Below are 12,280 nucleotides of genomic sequence, written 5' to 3'. Positions count from 1 at the left end.
ACGCTAAGCTGAAAAGTGGCAACACTGAAACCCAAGGGGGCCTCACAGCCAGTTTCCCTCCCAGAGCCAACATGGAGCAGCTCCACCTTTAGACGTGCTGTAGAACCAAACAAGGGAGCAGAGCTTTGCACTGACTAGGTTTTGAGAATGTGTTTAGCAGCAAGAAGTAAAAAATTTCTAATATTTTCTTTGTCATACCTTAGATTGTAGCTTGCCAAATAAATGTGGCAGAAAACTTGGTTGTCTTTTGAAGGATTAATGTTAGAATTGGACACTAAGTTGAGTCATTATCCTATGAATCTGAGGAATTTTTAACCAATAACTTAGGTGCAAATGTCAATATGGAGTTGAGTCAGTACCTCCGTAACATGGACCCGTAGCTCTCCTTTGTGAAGGAAATGGGTTATGCACTAAGCACAATCTTCGAAATAATCAATTTGTCAGTGAGGTGCTATTTTATAAACTCAGCAACACAAAACCAGTTTTATTTTCCAGTGTGACCATGCTGCCAGCACCAAATTACAAAAATCCAACTTCCCCCTTGGGAAAAAAAATAGAAAGAGGCTGCCTACCTTCATGACAAAGTGACTGATACATATCAGAATTTCTACAGTGATGTAGGAAAATGTTCTGCTCACTAATTTTTAATAAATTAGTATCCCATGGTTGGCTGGCAGTTCCTAGGGCAGATCTACTGTAAGAAGTGCAGGGAAATAGCATTTCTTCTCCAAGCCATCTTTGTAAATGATGTTTATGCGCTAGTACCAGGGATTCATACCTTAGCACTCCTAATGCTCAAGCCACGTTTATTCTCCTTGCCTGTCACCTGCATTGCAAAGCACGGGAGTCTGTTGCCCCAAGCAGGCTGCAGGGGTCGGACTGAAAGAGAAGAAGTAAATATCGTAAGGCCAGTTGCTACCTGAGTAGCAGAGTTGCATTTCTGCTTCAGCAGCAGAAACGGGCAGGAAGCCTAGGGACTGTTTGACGCTTTGAGGCTGGACGAGGTAGTGCTGTTCCTTCTAAGAACCTTGAGCCGTTTTTCCTTGTAGTGGCTGTCAGGATGGAAAACTCCAAAGAGGAAGATAACAAGTATCACCAATTATTCTGATCAGATAATTGAGAAATTATGCTTCTAATGCAGGCTATTACTAATCTGCTTGATGTTGTTGTAGCAATCATTTTAAGTCTAAAATGCGTTCTTAATTTCAAGTCATTAATTTGTTGGGCCTTCCCTCCACTGAGTTGCAAAGTTATTTTAGATTCATTCTGCACATTTATAAATGATTTTAGATAAATGATAAAGAATCGAGCTTCTCTTCTACTATTTACGTGACATATGCTGTAATTAATGCATTTTGCTATATTTGTGTTTCTAGAAGGAAAAAAAAAATGAATGTCCTTTTCAGTTGCATCACATTTATGCTTGACAGTATATGTTTGAGAGTAAAACAAACCTTTATTTAAAAAGGGGGAGGGAAAGGGCCTTTAAATATTTCCAGGGAGGCAGACTCAGTCCTTCGGGTTATCAGGAATATATGAAAGCTGTTTTTAAATAAATAAATATAATAATAAATATAATAATACTTTTTAAAAAAACAGCGCATGTAGCACCAGTTAAAATTAATCTAAAAGTAAGCAATTCAAATCCTTTACTAAACCTTAAAGAATTTTGGCAGATATATTATCCCTGGTCAGTGGCTGCCAGCATTGAACATTCAAAGACAGATTTTGGAAAAGCATTGCTGATCTCGTAGAAGAAACTGCAAGGTTGAAAAATCCAGAACACAAGAGGGCTTGCTTTACTTTTAACTTAAGGCTTCAGCCTTTTGTATTCAACTTGTAACTCTTCCCAGGATAAGCATAGCTGGCCACAGAGCAGTCTTCTCGTATCCTACAATTAAACTTCTCTCTAGGCTTGGACCAATATGAGAAAACACAGAAGAGACTTTCGTCTTGAAAAATTGCAATTCTTTCCTAACTTTCTCCTTGCTCAGTTTGTTTTGGTTTTAGTTTGGGTTACTCAGCTGTAGAGAGTAGAAATTTAAAATTACTGAAGACCTGGTATTGGTGTGTTGATAACTTAAATGCTTTGAAACAAGGAAACAAAAACAGTTATAATCAGTATGTATTTAGCTTTAATGTCTTTTTTTTTGTATGTGTCTGTTTTTGGAAGAGCAGGTGGAATCTTGTGTGTGGTTAAGACAAAGCACATAAGGCTTAGGGTAACAAATTATATCTTTTTCTCAGGCAGCCTACAGAGTTAGATGAATTTTATAGGACTGGCTAAATACGGCTTTTGGCACATACAGATGGAATGCAGTTCAGCAATGTCAGTGAATTCCCCATCTGTTTAACCAGTCCCGTATTGCCCATGGCTCAGGTTGTGAGCTGTGTAACTCAAACTGTATATATAGTTATTTATTAGCATAGTTCCCAATGCAGTGATGTTCTCTTAAGGTTGTGTTAGAGCTGCATGTATAGTTATGTTCATAATGTTGAGCACACTAATGCTGGAAACCTGGCCATTCTCAAAGAGATTGAAATACGCTATTGCTGGAGTTACAGAAACACGAATCCCTGCTGTCTTAGTTGAAACTGAAGTAAATTGCAGAAGGGCAAGAGCTTAGTTTCCTCAGGTCGTGATTGATACATGATTGCCCTGAGATACTCCAGTTACATCTTGCCTCTCTCTCCGATACAAAACTTCATTTTTTTTTCTCCCTCTCCTTATTTCAGGGACTTAAGGCAGCTGACAACGACCCCACAGCCCCGCCGTATGACTCCCTGTTAGTCTTTGACTATGAAGGAAGTGGCTCCACTGCTGGATCTTTGAGCTCTCTTAACTCCTCAAGTAGTGGTGGTGAGCAAGACTATGACTACCTAAATGACTGGGGCCCACGTTTCAAGAAACTTGCTGATATGTACGGTGGAGGTGATGACTGAACTTCAAAGTGAACTTTGTTTTTGGACAAGTACAAACATTTCAACTGATATTCCCCAAAAGCATACAGAAGCTAGGCTTTAACTTTGTAGTCTACTAGCACAAGTGCTTGCTGAAGGCTTTGGCATAGGCTGCAAACCAATTTGGGCTCCGTGGAATATCAGTGATCCAATGCTGTTTGGAAAAAAAAATATATTGAGCTCAGTTACACTTGAATTTTACAGTACAGAAGCACTGGGATTTTATGTGCCTTTTTGTACCTTTTTCAGATCAGAATTAGTTTTATGTTTAAGGCTTTAATGGTACTGATTTATGAAACGATGCATTAAAGAGACAAAATATGTTGGGGTGGGGAGGAGTAAGGCAAATCACAATATGCTTCAACATGCTTTTGTTACATCGCATTGCTTTTATTAAAATAAGGAGATTAAAATGAAAAAACCGTCATGGAACAGTTTTATTATCTGGGAGAGAAGACCATGAGGTTGAACAATGTACATTACTTCTAGTTTTAGATGTTGGGATTTTTTTTCACTAAAATTCTAAAACTTATGCAGCTGGTTGCAAATAAAGGGAGTTTTCATATCACCAGTTTGTAGCAGAATTGATTTTTTTTTCATATGCTAGAATGTTAGACACATTTTGGTCTTAATCCATGTACACTTTTTTTTAATTTCTAGTACTTTTTTCCCACTTCACTGTAAAAATGGTATGTGTACATAATGTTTTATTGGCATAGTCTGTGGAGAAGTGCATAAACTTCAGAACATGTGTATGTATTATTTGGACTATGAATTCAGGTTTTTGCATGTTTATATCTTTCGTTATGGATAAAGTATTTACAAAACAGGTTGCAAACAAGTGACATTGATTCAATTGTTGAACTGTAGTTAGAGTACTCAATATTTTTTTTATTTTTATTTTTATTATTTTTTGTTTGGGGAGGGAGAAAAGTTCTTAGCACAAAAGTTTTACATAATTTGTACCAAAAAGAGAAAGGGGTGGGGTGGGGGGTGGGGGGGCTGGCCTAATACTGGTGGCACGAGTAAATATACAGTATGTTTTGGGGGTGGGGAGGGAAGGGGGAAGGAGCTTTCAAACTGGAGAGACTTCTGAGAACAGCTTTGCCTCTGTATTGTGTACCAGAATATAAATGATACACCTCTGACCCCAACGTTCTGAATAAAATGCTAATTTTGGATCTGGTGCTTGGTTTGGCATTTTTTTCTACCTGAGCAGCCCTGACTACAGTAAATAAAAACTACGCAAAGTGCATTTGAATATAAGGAGAAGTATGTGCACTTTTTCTATCATTCAGTACTACTGAGCTGAAAATGAGCTGCGTATAGAAGAGAGTTTGCCACAAACGGGGAAGCCAAGTTCCCAGGTGAAAGCAAAGTCATCTTTGACGTTTCTGGGAGTTCAAAGCTTTCAGTTCCAGGGAAGTGGCTAGCTCTTTGGCTTAATGTACATTATCTATATAACGAAGCTTGCATCATTCTTTGGCTCATTTCTAAATTGACAGTTTAATGATAGCATGATTATGGTGCTGGTCATATAAATAAAACTTAGATTGTCACAGTCGTCTCCTGCCTGAACTTCCTTATGCTGAACTAAAGACAAGCCTTGTGTTAACTTAATGTGTGTCAGATCATGTCCTTCAAGGAGTGAGTTGCAATTACAGAACTTTATAGTAAAAGTTCTGTTAGACAATTAATCATTACTAGATGCATTTACCGGTTACATTGATTTGCAAACAAAGCAAATGCAGCAAGTACAGCAATTCTTCCTTCCTTTCATTGACTTGCAACAATCTGCCTAGGTTTAACATCTGCATTTACGCTCATTAAAGGCCTAATTGTGAACAGTGTGAAGCTCAAACTCAGCAGAAACACCACATTTACACAGTCTGTTGAGAGAATTGAAGCAGTGGGAGAGGGTCCAGGCCCCAGCAGTAGTGTAGCTGCTTTCTGCGGCTAGTAAGGGTTGGTAGGCAGTGACATAGTCTGTGGGTGTTGTTCTTCAACATGAAGCGATTTCAATGTTTCCTCAGCACTCAAATCATAATTTATGTAATTATAATGTGACTACCAGAGGTGAATGCTGAAATCTAAGCCTGGGGAGTTTTCTATACAGCTTATGGCTTAAGATTATGAAATGAGGTATCTCTTCTTCGCTAAGCTTTTCATGGGCCTGTCTCCTTTCTTTTTTGTGTTCCTGCTAATGCCTGTGAAAGTTCTGAGATGTAGCTAATCTTCTCAGATCAGGATATATCCCTCTAGTGTCTGCATACCTGGCTGTTATTTATCTTGTATATTAGTAAACAGTAGCTTGTCGTTGAAACAGACTAAATTTTTGTAATACGTGAAAATTATCATTGAGCTTTTTAAGTTATTTCCTTATTAATTAGCAGTGGGGGAAAAAGATATAGAGCAGAGCACACAAATGAGGATGTGGCTGTGCATGGTTAAGTAAAGAAAGCTTTCTAAGAGGCGGTATTTAAACTGTAAATGCACATTAAGTAAGCAACAGATCACTTTTAACACATTGATTTTCCGGCTTCTGTAATTCATGTACAGCTACATTTTAACAATGCTAATTCTATTATTGTTGTTATTTGGACCCAACAAATGGGAAATATTAGCTGAATTTATTTTTATTGACATCGAATGCTAAGAGATAAGGAGGGAGAAATATTTGTGAAAAAAATTCCAGTTTCTACTGCAGCACATTTTTTCTTAAAATGGAGTAGATGTCATTTTCTATGAACACACAGCTCTTTTTGACAGGTTTAGGAGTAATACTCGTGCATTTTGAGTATTAATATATCCATTTATCTTCTGTCTTGGTCAGGCAATCTTACAGTTCTATCTGCAGCTACTTTGCAATTTCAGCAATGGTTGTCAAACCTGGTGTTATGTCTGTTGAACAGAGGAAAGAGTAAATCATTTTGGGGCATCTCAGTGCTTTAAAAAGAATGCATTGAACTGATCCTGTTTCATCAAGTTTCAGGTCTTTTCCCATTCTAGAAATGTGGAACCAGATTTTGTTCCCGTTATCTATACTTGAATCTCCTGAGAGGACTGCACTGAAAGGAGGATCGCCAGCTTCTAGACCCTTGACTTGGGAAATTCTGGCAGCCTGTTTTGGAAATGGGATTTAGCACTGCTTTGCATAATTTCTGCCTTACAAACACTGTATCCAAGGGAAGTTACTGGGACGAAATAAGGCCTTACAAGCTTTTCACAGTTCATATTTCCTTTCGGTGACAGTCCCTCATAGTCTAGCTCCCTATAAGCTTCAGTGGCTGGAAAGGTGAAAAGGAAGAGGGTGTCTATTGGGATTAAACCTCTTAAATGGATACACAAGACCTCACATGTGGCTGGATCTACCTTCCTGTGTTTACTCTGGGACTTCCAAGTTTTGGTGAAAGATGTTATTACTCACCCAGTAACAGTCTAAACTATTATCATGCTCCATCCGAGAATTTGCCCTAATAGTTGAATACTCACCTGCTGATTTTATTGGTGATGATGCAGTCTCTGGCTGTGGTGTGGCACTGTCAGGCTATAAAGCTCACTGCGTCTTGCTAAATACAAAATCCCATGTAAATCAGTTTGATAGGGCAAACTTCTTGACTCTGCTTTATAAAATGTTTATAAATTAATGTAAACTTTAAAAGGAGGGTGTTTAATTTCGCATCCGAATTGCACTGGTTTGCAGACAGAAGATTCTTCTCAGTTGCGAATAAAAACATTTTAGTCAGCTGCTTATTTTCTTTCAGTGCTAAAGTGGCAAAGTCATTCAGATGCTGAGAGCCACATGAAACCTGTTTCTTGGGAGTTCTCTTTGTTCGTATGGAATGGTTCTGGAACCTACCAAATGCCTGATCTTAAAAAACATTTATATTTACTCTCCTGTGATGCTATTCACCTTAACACACAAGGGAAGATGTCTTCTGATAGGCAGCTGGACACAAATTCCCGAAAGAGTCTCTCAAACCTGTCTGCAGTCATTCAAGATGTCAAAGGTAAGCCACTGCAATTCTTACCTCAGGTAGCTACTCCCACCTTCCTAAGGAGCCTTTCTTCCAGCAGCAGTAGCATGGTTTTGGCAGACTGACCTTTCTGGACTGGGAACGCGAAAGCAAAGTACCCGACTGCTGTGTTCTGAACGTCCCAGTTGCCTGAGTCAGTATTAATTATTCAAATAAAATGTAGCAACGTCACTAAATGCTCTGACACCTAATCCACAATGGTATATATGTTGTTTTTGCCATTCAACAATAAATGATCTAGACTAGTGTGATTTCCTTTCTTTTTTCATTTTCTTTACTGTCTCTGATACTATGGTTCTGTTGGCAAGGTTCTTTCCTATGAGTTGCTCTAAAGCACAGGATAATTGTCCTTTACTTAATATATGTCACAGAAAAGAAAACAAATAATGAGGAATTTTCCTTTTACCGTCAAAGCCCAGGTGAGAAACAGAAAAGGAGAAGAATGGTTAAGGAAAATAGGCCAAGTGCTTCCTGCGAAGAATCAAGGTCCCTGTCGTCATACGGGCAGGGAAAGGGCATCCCATTTCTTTGTGACCATTTGATGGTACCATTTATCAGTCAATGTAAGGCACTCTCCACCACCTTCTGTTTTGGTCAAACAGCTTGCTCAGTTTAATGCAGAACTTAAAGATGCCTTTTCTCAGGAACTCCCAGTGTAATGGTGCTGCCTTTCCTACTGGGGTACATTTCACTACCAGGCTTTCCCAGTTTTCCCTCTCAGTTCCCCCAGGTGCGAAATCTCAAATCAGACTCCACATATTCTTCAATATACAGCCCTGCAGAATCATGGTCTCAGTTTTGTTTTGCTTCTGTTGTCTTGCTGAGGACTTGAGGACGTGCTCTCCACATAGCAATAACCAGGAAGACTTGCCTTCCTTTTCAAAGTTTAGTATCCCAAGCAGTATTCTTCCTCTCCCCTCCAACTGCTGTGCATTTCTAGAACATCTAAAAATGTAGCAATTGCCAGCGATATAGCAACTGCTTATAATCTGACTTAATATTTGTATGCTGCTCTGATTTCGCTGTCACTGAAGAGCATATACTATGTTGCAGTGACATGAAGATGCCAACCCCACAGAGCTCTCTGGAAAGAGTAATCAGGGGAAGCTGGTGTCTGTGTGCACCCTGAACTGCTCTCTATGTAGCTTCAGCTGCCGAGAATGCACGTTATATAATCCGTATGTATGTGTATAATTTGTTGATGCTCAGAAGATCCAAGTAGAGTCACAGCCCTCTCTTCCCTGAGCAGAAAAAAGCTACGCACATTTTCCCCGGCAATGCACAAGCTCGAGCTTGCAGGTGTTTGCATATCTCTTTCCTTCCAAGCATCCCTTTTCATCTCTTTAATCAGAAGCTACCTGGACATCTTCTTTGTTTTCTCTTTGCTTGCATCTTTTTTCTTGCCCTCTAATAAAGTTATCTAGGATCATTTGTTTCTTGTTAACAAAGGAAATTCTCTCTGGTTTAGGAATTATTATTGTCATTTGCTGCTATTTTCCACTCCTATTGTACTTATAAAACCCCCTTGGTTTGCATTAACAAATTCAACTTTCCTGCTTCTCATGCCTCTTTGCAAGCCTGAGAAAATATTTCTGTTTTCTCCTTCTCCCTTTCCAGTTTCTGTAACCAGTTCTTTTACTACTGTTTTCAGACTTTTGCTCAGTCTCCTGAAGCTAAGCTAAATGGTCAACCTCCTCTTCCTGGAAGCAGCTGAATTATTTTCCTTCTAGAGGGGGACGTTCTGGTTGACTTCATATTTTCCTGTGTGGCTTCCAGAAAAAAAAATTAGATTTTGCACTGTTCAAAACTGCTTATATTTCTTATTATTTCTTAAAATATCTTTCTCTTGAGAGGCTGTTTTTTATACGCTAATGCATTTGTAAACCTCATGGTGGCATGCATTTATGTAATTTAGTGAAACCGCCTTCAAGTTGTTCACCCCCTCCCGCAGAGCCTAAATACTGGTAAGGAAAGCAACGTATTTCACTCTAGGTATGAATAATGAACAGCAGCATTGTGCAAATTATTTTTATACTCCTGTCTCTGAAGATAAAATTTGTTGATGTGGTATGGGTATAGATAGACAGATCTGTAGGACCACCCCTTCTGTGTTCCATGTTACAGAAGTTTGATTATTATATTACATTTGTTATCTGCAGTAATGCAGGGTGAGCTTATAAAAACCCAGCTGTCTCTGTGCTCCATAAATCGAAAGTAACGACCAGATAATCAAAATTATGTTCCAATTCTAGAACATTCATTACTGATGGCATTGCATAAAGCAGATATAAAAACAAGCAGAGTTTTTGTGCTAGGATGATTAGAGGGAATTACACTTAAAAACATAGAATCATTATTGGTATGTTTTGACTGGAAGCTAATAAAGAGCACTTTGCTCAGAACGTTATTTTAAGATAAACTACAGAAATAAACAAAAACGAATCTTTTAGCCTAGAGCAGTCCAGAAATGATATCCAAACCATCTTTTGGAGAACTGATTTTTTTCTCATTTGGACGGAACCGAGACAGCCAAGCAAAATGACCAAAAATGTAAAACCTATCCTTAAAAAACTCCTCATACATAGAGAGAGGCAGCTTCAAAGTCCTGCTCTGCTGTCATGGCTAAGTAAGTTCAGATACAAAGCTCCTGAAGTCAATGCAGATGCTCCTTTGAATATCATTCAGCATTCAGATTAGATAAAACATCTATTGTAATATTCCTGCAGCAGTATATGATACTGTATGAAGCTAAACAGTCTTACATAACTATAATGATTCTAAGTTGCTTTGAATTGGCAGTTGACTTCTTTTTTGAGAAATGACCTTTAATACCTTTAAATTTATTAAAACTCATTATATCCACTAAGGTACCATCTTTGCCTAACTCTGGATGCACACAGGTGACCCTGTATAGGTGAGCTTTTACAGAAGTCTATTTCTGAACTGAATATTTGGAAGAGAATTTTGATGGTGATTTTGTTGGTTGATGGGCTCAACAAAGACTAGACACTCAGACTTTTAGTAGTTGTCATGAGGATATCAGGTTGGCTGCCATTCTAGAGCAGGGAGTAAAGATCGCTCCAGGAAATTAAATTTCAACATTGCTTCAGTCATACAAACAGTAGTAAATGAGTATAGGGTAAAACAGTGCTAGGTCACGAGGTATGTGTTGCATACATGTTTATTGTAGGACTATATACTGCAATTCCTAATCATTCAATGCAGCTGCATAGTGACGGTGATTTTACAAGGACAGAATTCATAATTGATATCAAATACTACATCAGGTTTTCATGAAAATCATCACAGGGTTATTTGTCCCTCCCAATTCACATGAATATGTTGTACTTGCACACATTTGCACGTCGTCCTGTGGAGAGAGTGATTTTTCTCCACCACTGAAAATTCTTACAAGTCTTAAGAGTGTTAATTTTTACTTAAATATAACACTATGTGAGAGGCCCCACAAAAAAGTGTTTGTTGATTTAATAGCATAATAAAATTAGAGTAGAATAGTGCAAATTATAATGGTACCCTGTTGGCAAGAGCGTTTAAATTTGCCTACTGTAGACAGTTAAAGAGATCCTTCATGAATTTTGTTGTGATCTTTTTTTAATCATAAACATGCTACAAAAGGGGTATCATATTGGAAATAGAGAAGTAGGTAAGGAATGGGCACTTATTCTGTTTTCACGAAGATTTAGGATTTGTGACCCCTCACTGAAAATGAAATTGCTAATGTCAACCCATCTCTGGCAGACAGCATCTCACATTGATCTTATACATAATTCAGCACAATTGACAGCCTTTTCAGGACTGGTATATTATGGAGGCTAAATTGCTTCTCCCTTCTGGAAAAGAGGGTCCCTTGAGGCCACCAGTTATGTTTACTGGTGAGCCAGTGACTGTGAAGAAGCAGGACTGTATTATCCCTGATGTGAGGATACTCACAGTGCAATAGCGGCAGAGCCAAAAACTGCCTCCACTGAAATTGTTATTGGCATATCCAATGAACTCTTTTCCTCCCCGTCTTGCCTCAAACAGTAGTAAAAGAAATTAAAGTACCTTACCCATATTTAGTTTTGCATATGGAGTACCAGAGATATTGTCTGTGTTACTGGCTGGCATGCCATCCACGGTAAGTCCGATAAGCAGAGAAGAAGATCTGATAGGAAAAATAGCGTGCTTTCCTTACCGCTGATCTTCTACCTTGGTCACTGACTGTAGAGTCAGACAAATGAGCTGCTGTAGGATAAACCAGATGTAAAAGTGAAGTGGATGCGTTTCTTTAAATGTCTATGTGTGAGCTTCCCCATTCAGCAGCTCCTGGAAGGACGTGCTGGGATATCTCCAGGGTAAGAGCAAATGCACAAGCACTCCTAAGGCAAGTAGCTGCTCACCCACACCCTCATTCCCACCACAGGAATTTGTGCATCAGCCCTTAGTACCCTCTGAACGGCTTCTTGTACTGTGCCAGAGGCAGGAAAGCAGCAATGGCTTCTCGTCTGATTTTATGTAGGTCTTTGAGTTGCCGAGCTGGGTTGGAGCATGTGGTCTGTCTGATCCATCTGCTGCCTACAGCACTGGCCAGTACCAGCTGCTTCGGAAGGAGATGTAAATGAATGTTTGGGTAGGAACTGTAAATTAATAGCCTTAAAGATACCTTTTTTTCTTAACACTCTCATGAAAAATCTTTCTACTCCAAGAAGCACAATATCTGCCAAAGAGCTGGTGAATAGTTTTCATCATGGTGCCTGGCTTGTCCATATAGATGCCCAGTCTTTCCCTCCCACAAACCTCTTCTAGGATCAGACTGGAAAACAGAAAAAAATTATGTTCCTGACCTGGATGTCCCCAGCATCCCTATTTTGCTGTATACTTTTATTACTTTAAAATAATAGCAAAACTGTGTCTGTTGTTTGGGTATAATAATAGTTGAAACTCAATGTTCTATCTATCTTATGTTCCACTTTTTGTTTATGTGAGTCAACGATGAATACAGCTATTCATTGAATATATGCAAAATTCAATATATGTAAGAAACTCTGTTCTTGCAGTGTAATCAGATAATTAGAGGTGTTGTCACTGTCTTACTGTTTGATATAAAGTACTTTGACTGACAATATGGCAACTTCTCTCCAGCAGACTTAACAGGCTGTTTGCAAGCTGTGAGTTGAGTTTAATTGGGTGTCCGGAGATTTACTACAAAGAAGGTAATAATGTCAGGACAATAGCAAGAGGCTACATCTTTTCACTGTTGTCAGTATTGTAAATAAAGACTA

The 12,280-nt window shown here is 38.7% G+C and overlaps 1 protein-coding gene across 1 annotated transcript in view; it reads left to right on the top strand.

Annotated features, from left to right (window-relative positions):
* The window catches only part of CDH2 (cadherin 2), a 122,538-nt gene extending 118,396 nt beyond the window's left edge, over positions 1–4,142 (top strand). Inside the window, exon 16 of the mRNA XM_068932426.1 lies at positions 2,737–4,142. Within this exon, the coding sequence (XP_068788527.1) occupies positions 2,737–2,943 (207 nt within the window). The 3' untranslated portion in view covers positions 2,944–4,142. The remainder of the gene's footprint in view (positions 1–2,736) is intronic.
* Positions 4,143–12,280: the final 8,138 nt, after the last annotated feature.

The sequence above is a fragment of the Struthio camelus genome, chromosome 2 (assembly GCF_040807025.1).
Source record: "Struthio camelus isolate bStrCam1 chromosome 2, bStrCam1.hap1, whole genome shotgun sequence".
Lineage (NCBI taxonomy): Eukaryota > Metazoa > Chordata > Aves > Struthioniformes > Struthionidae > Struthio > Struthio camelus.
Note: the sequence above shows the minus strand (reverse complement) of the source record. Positions and strands in the feature narration are given on the sequence as shown.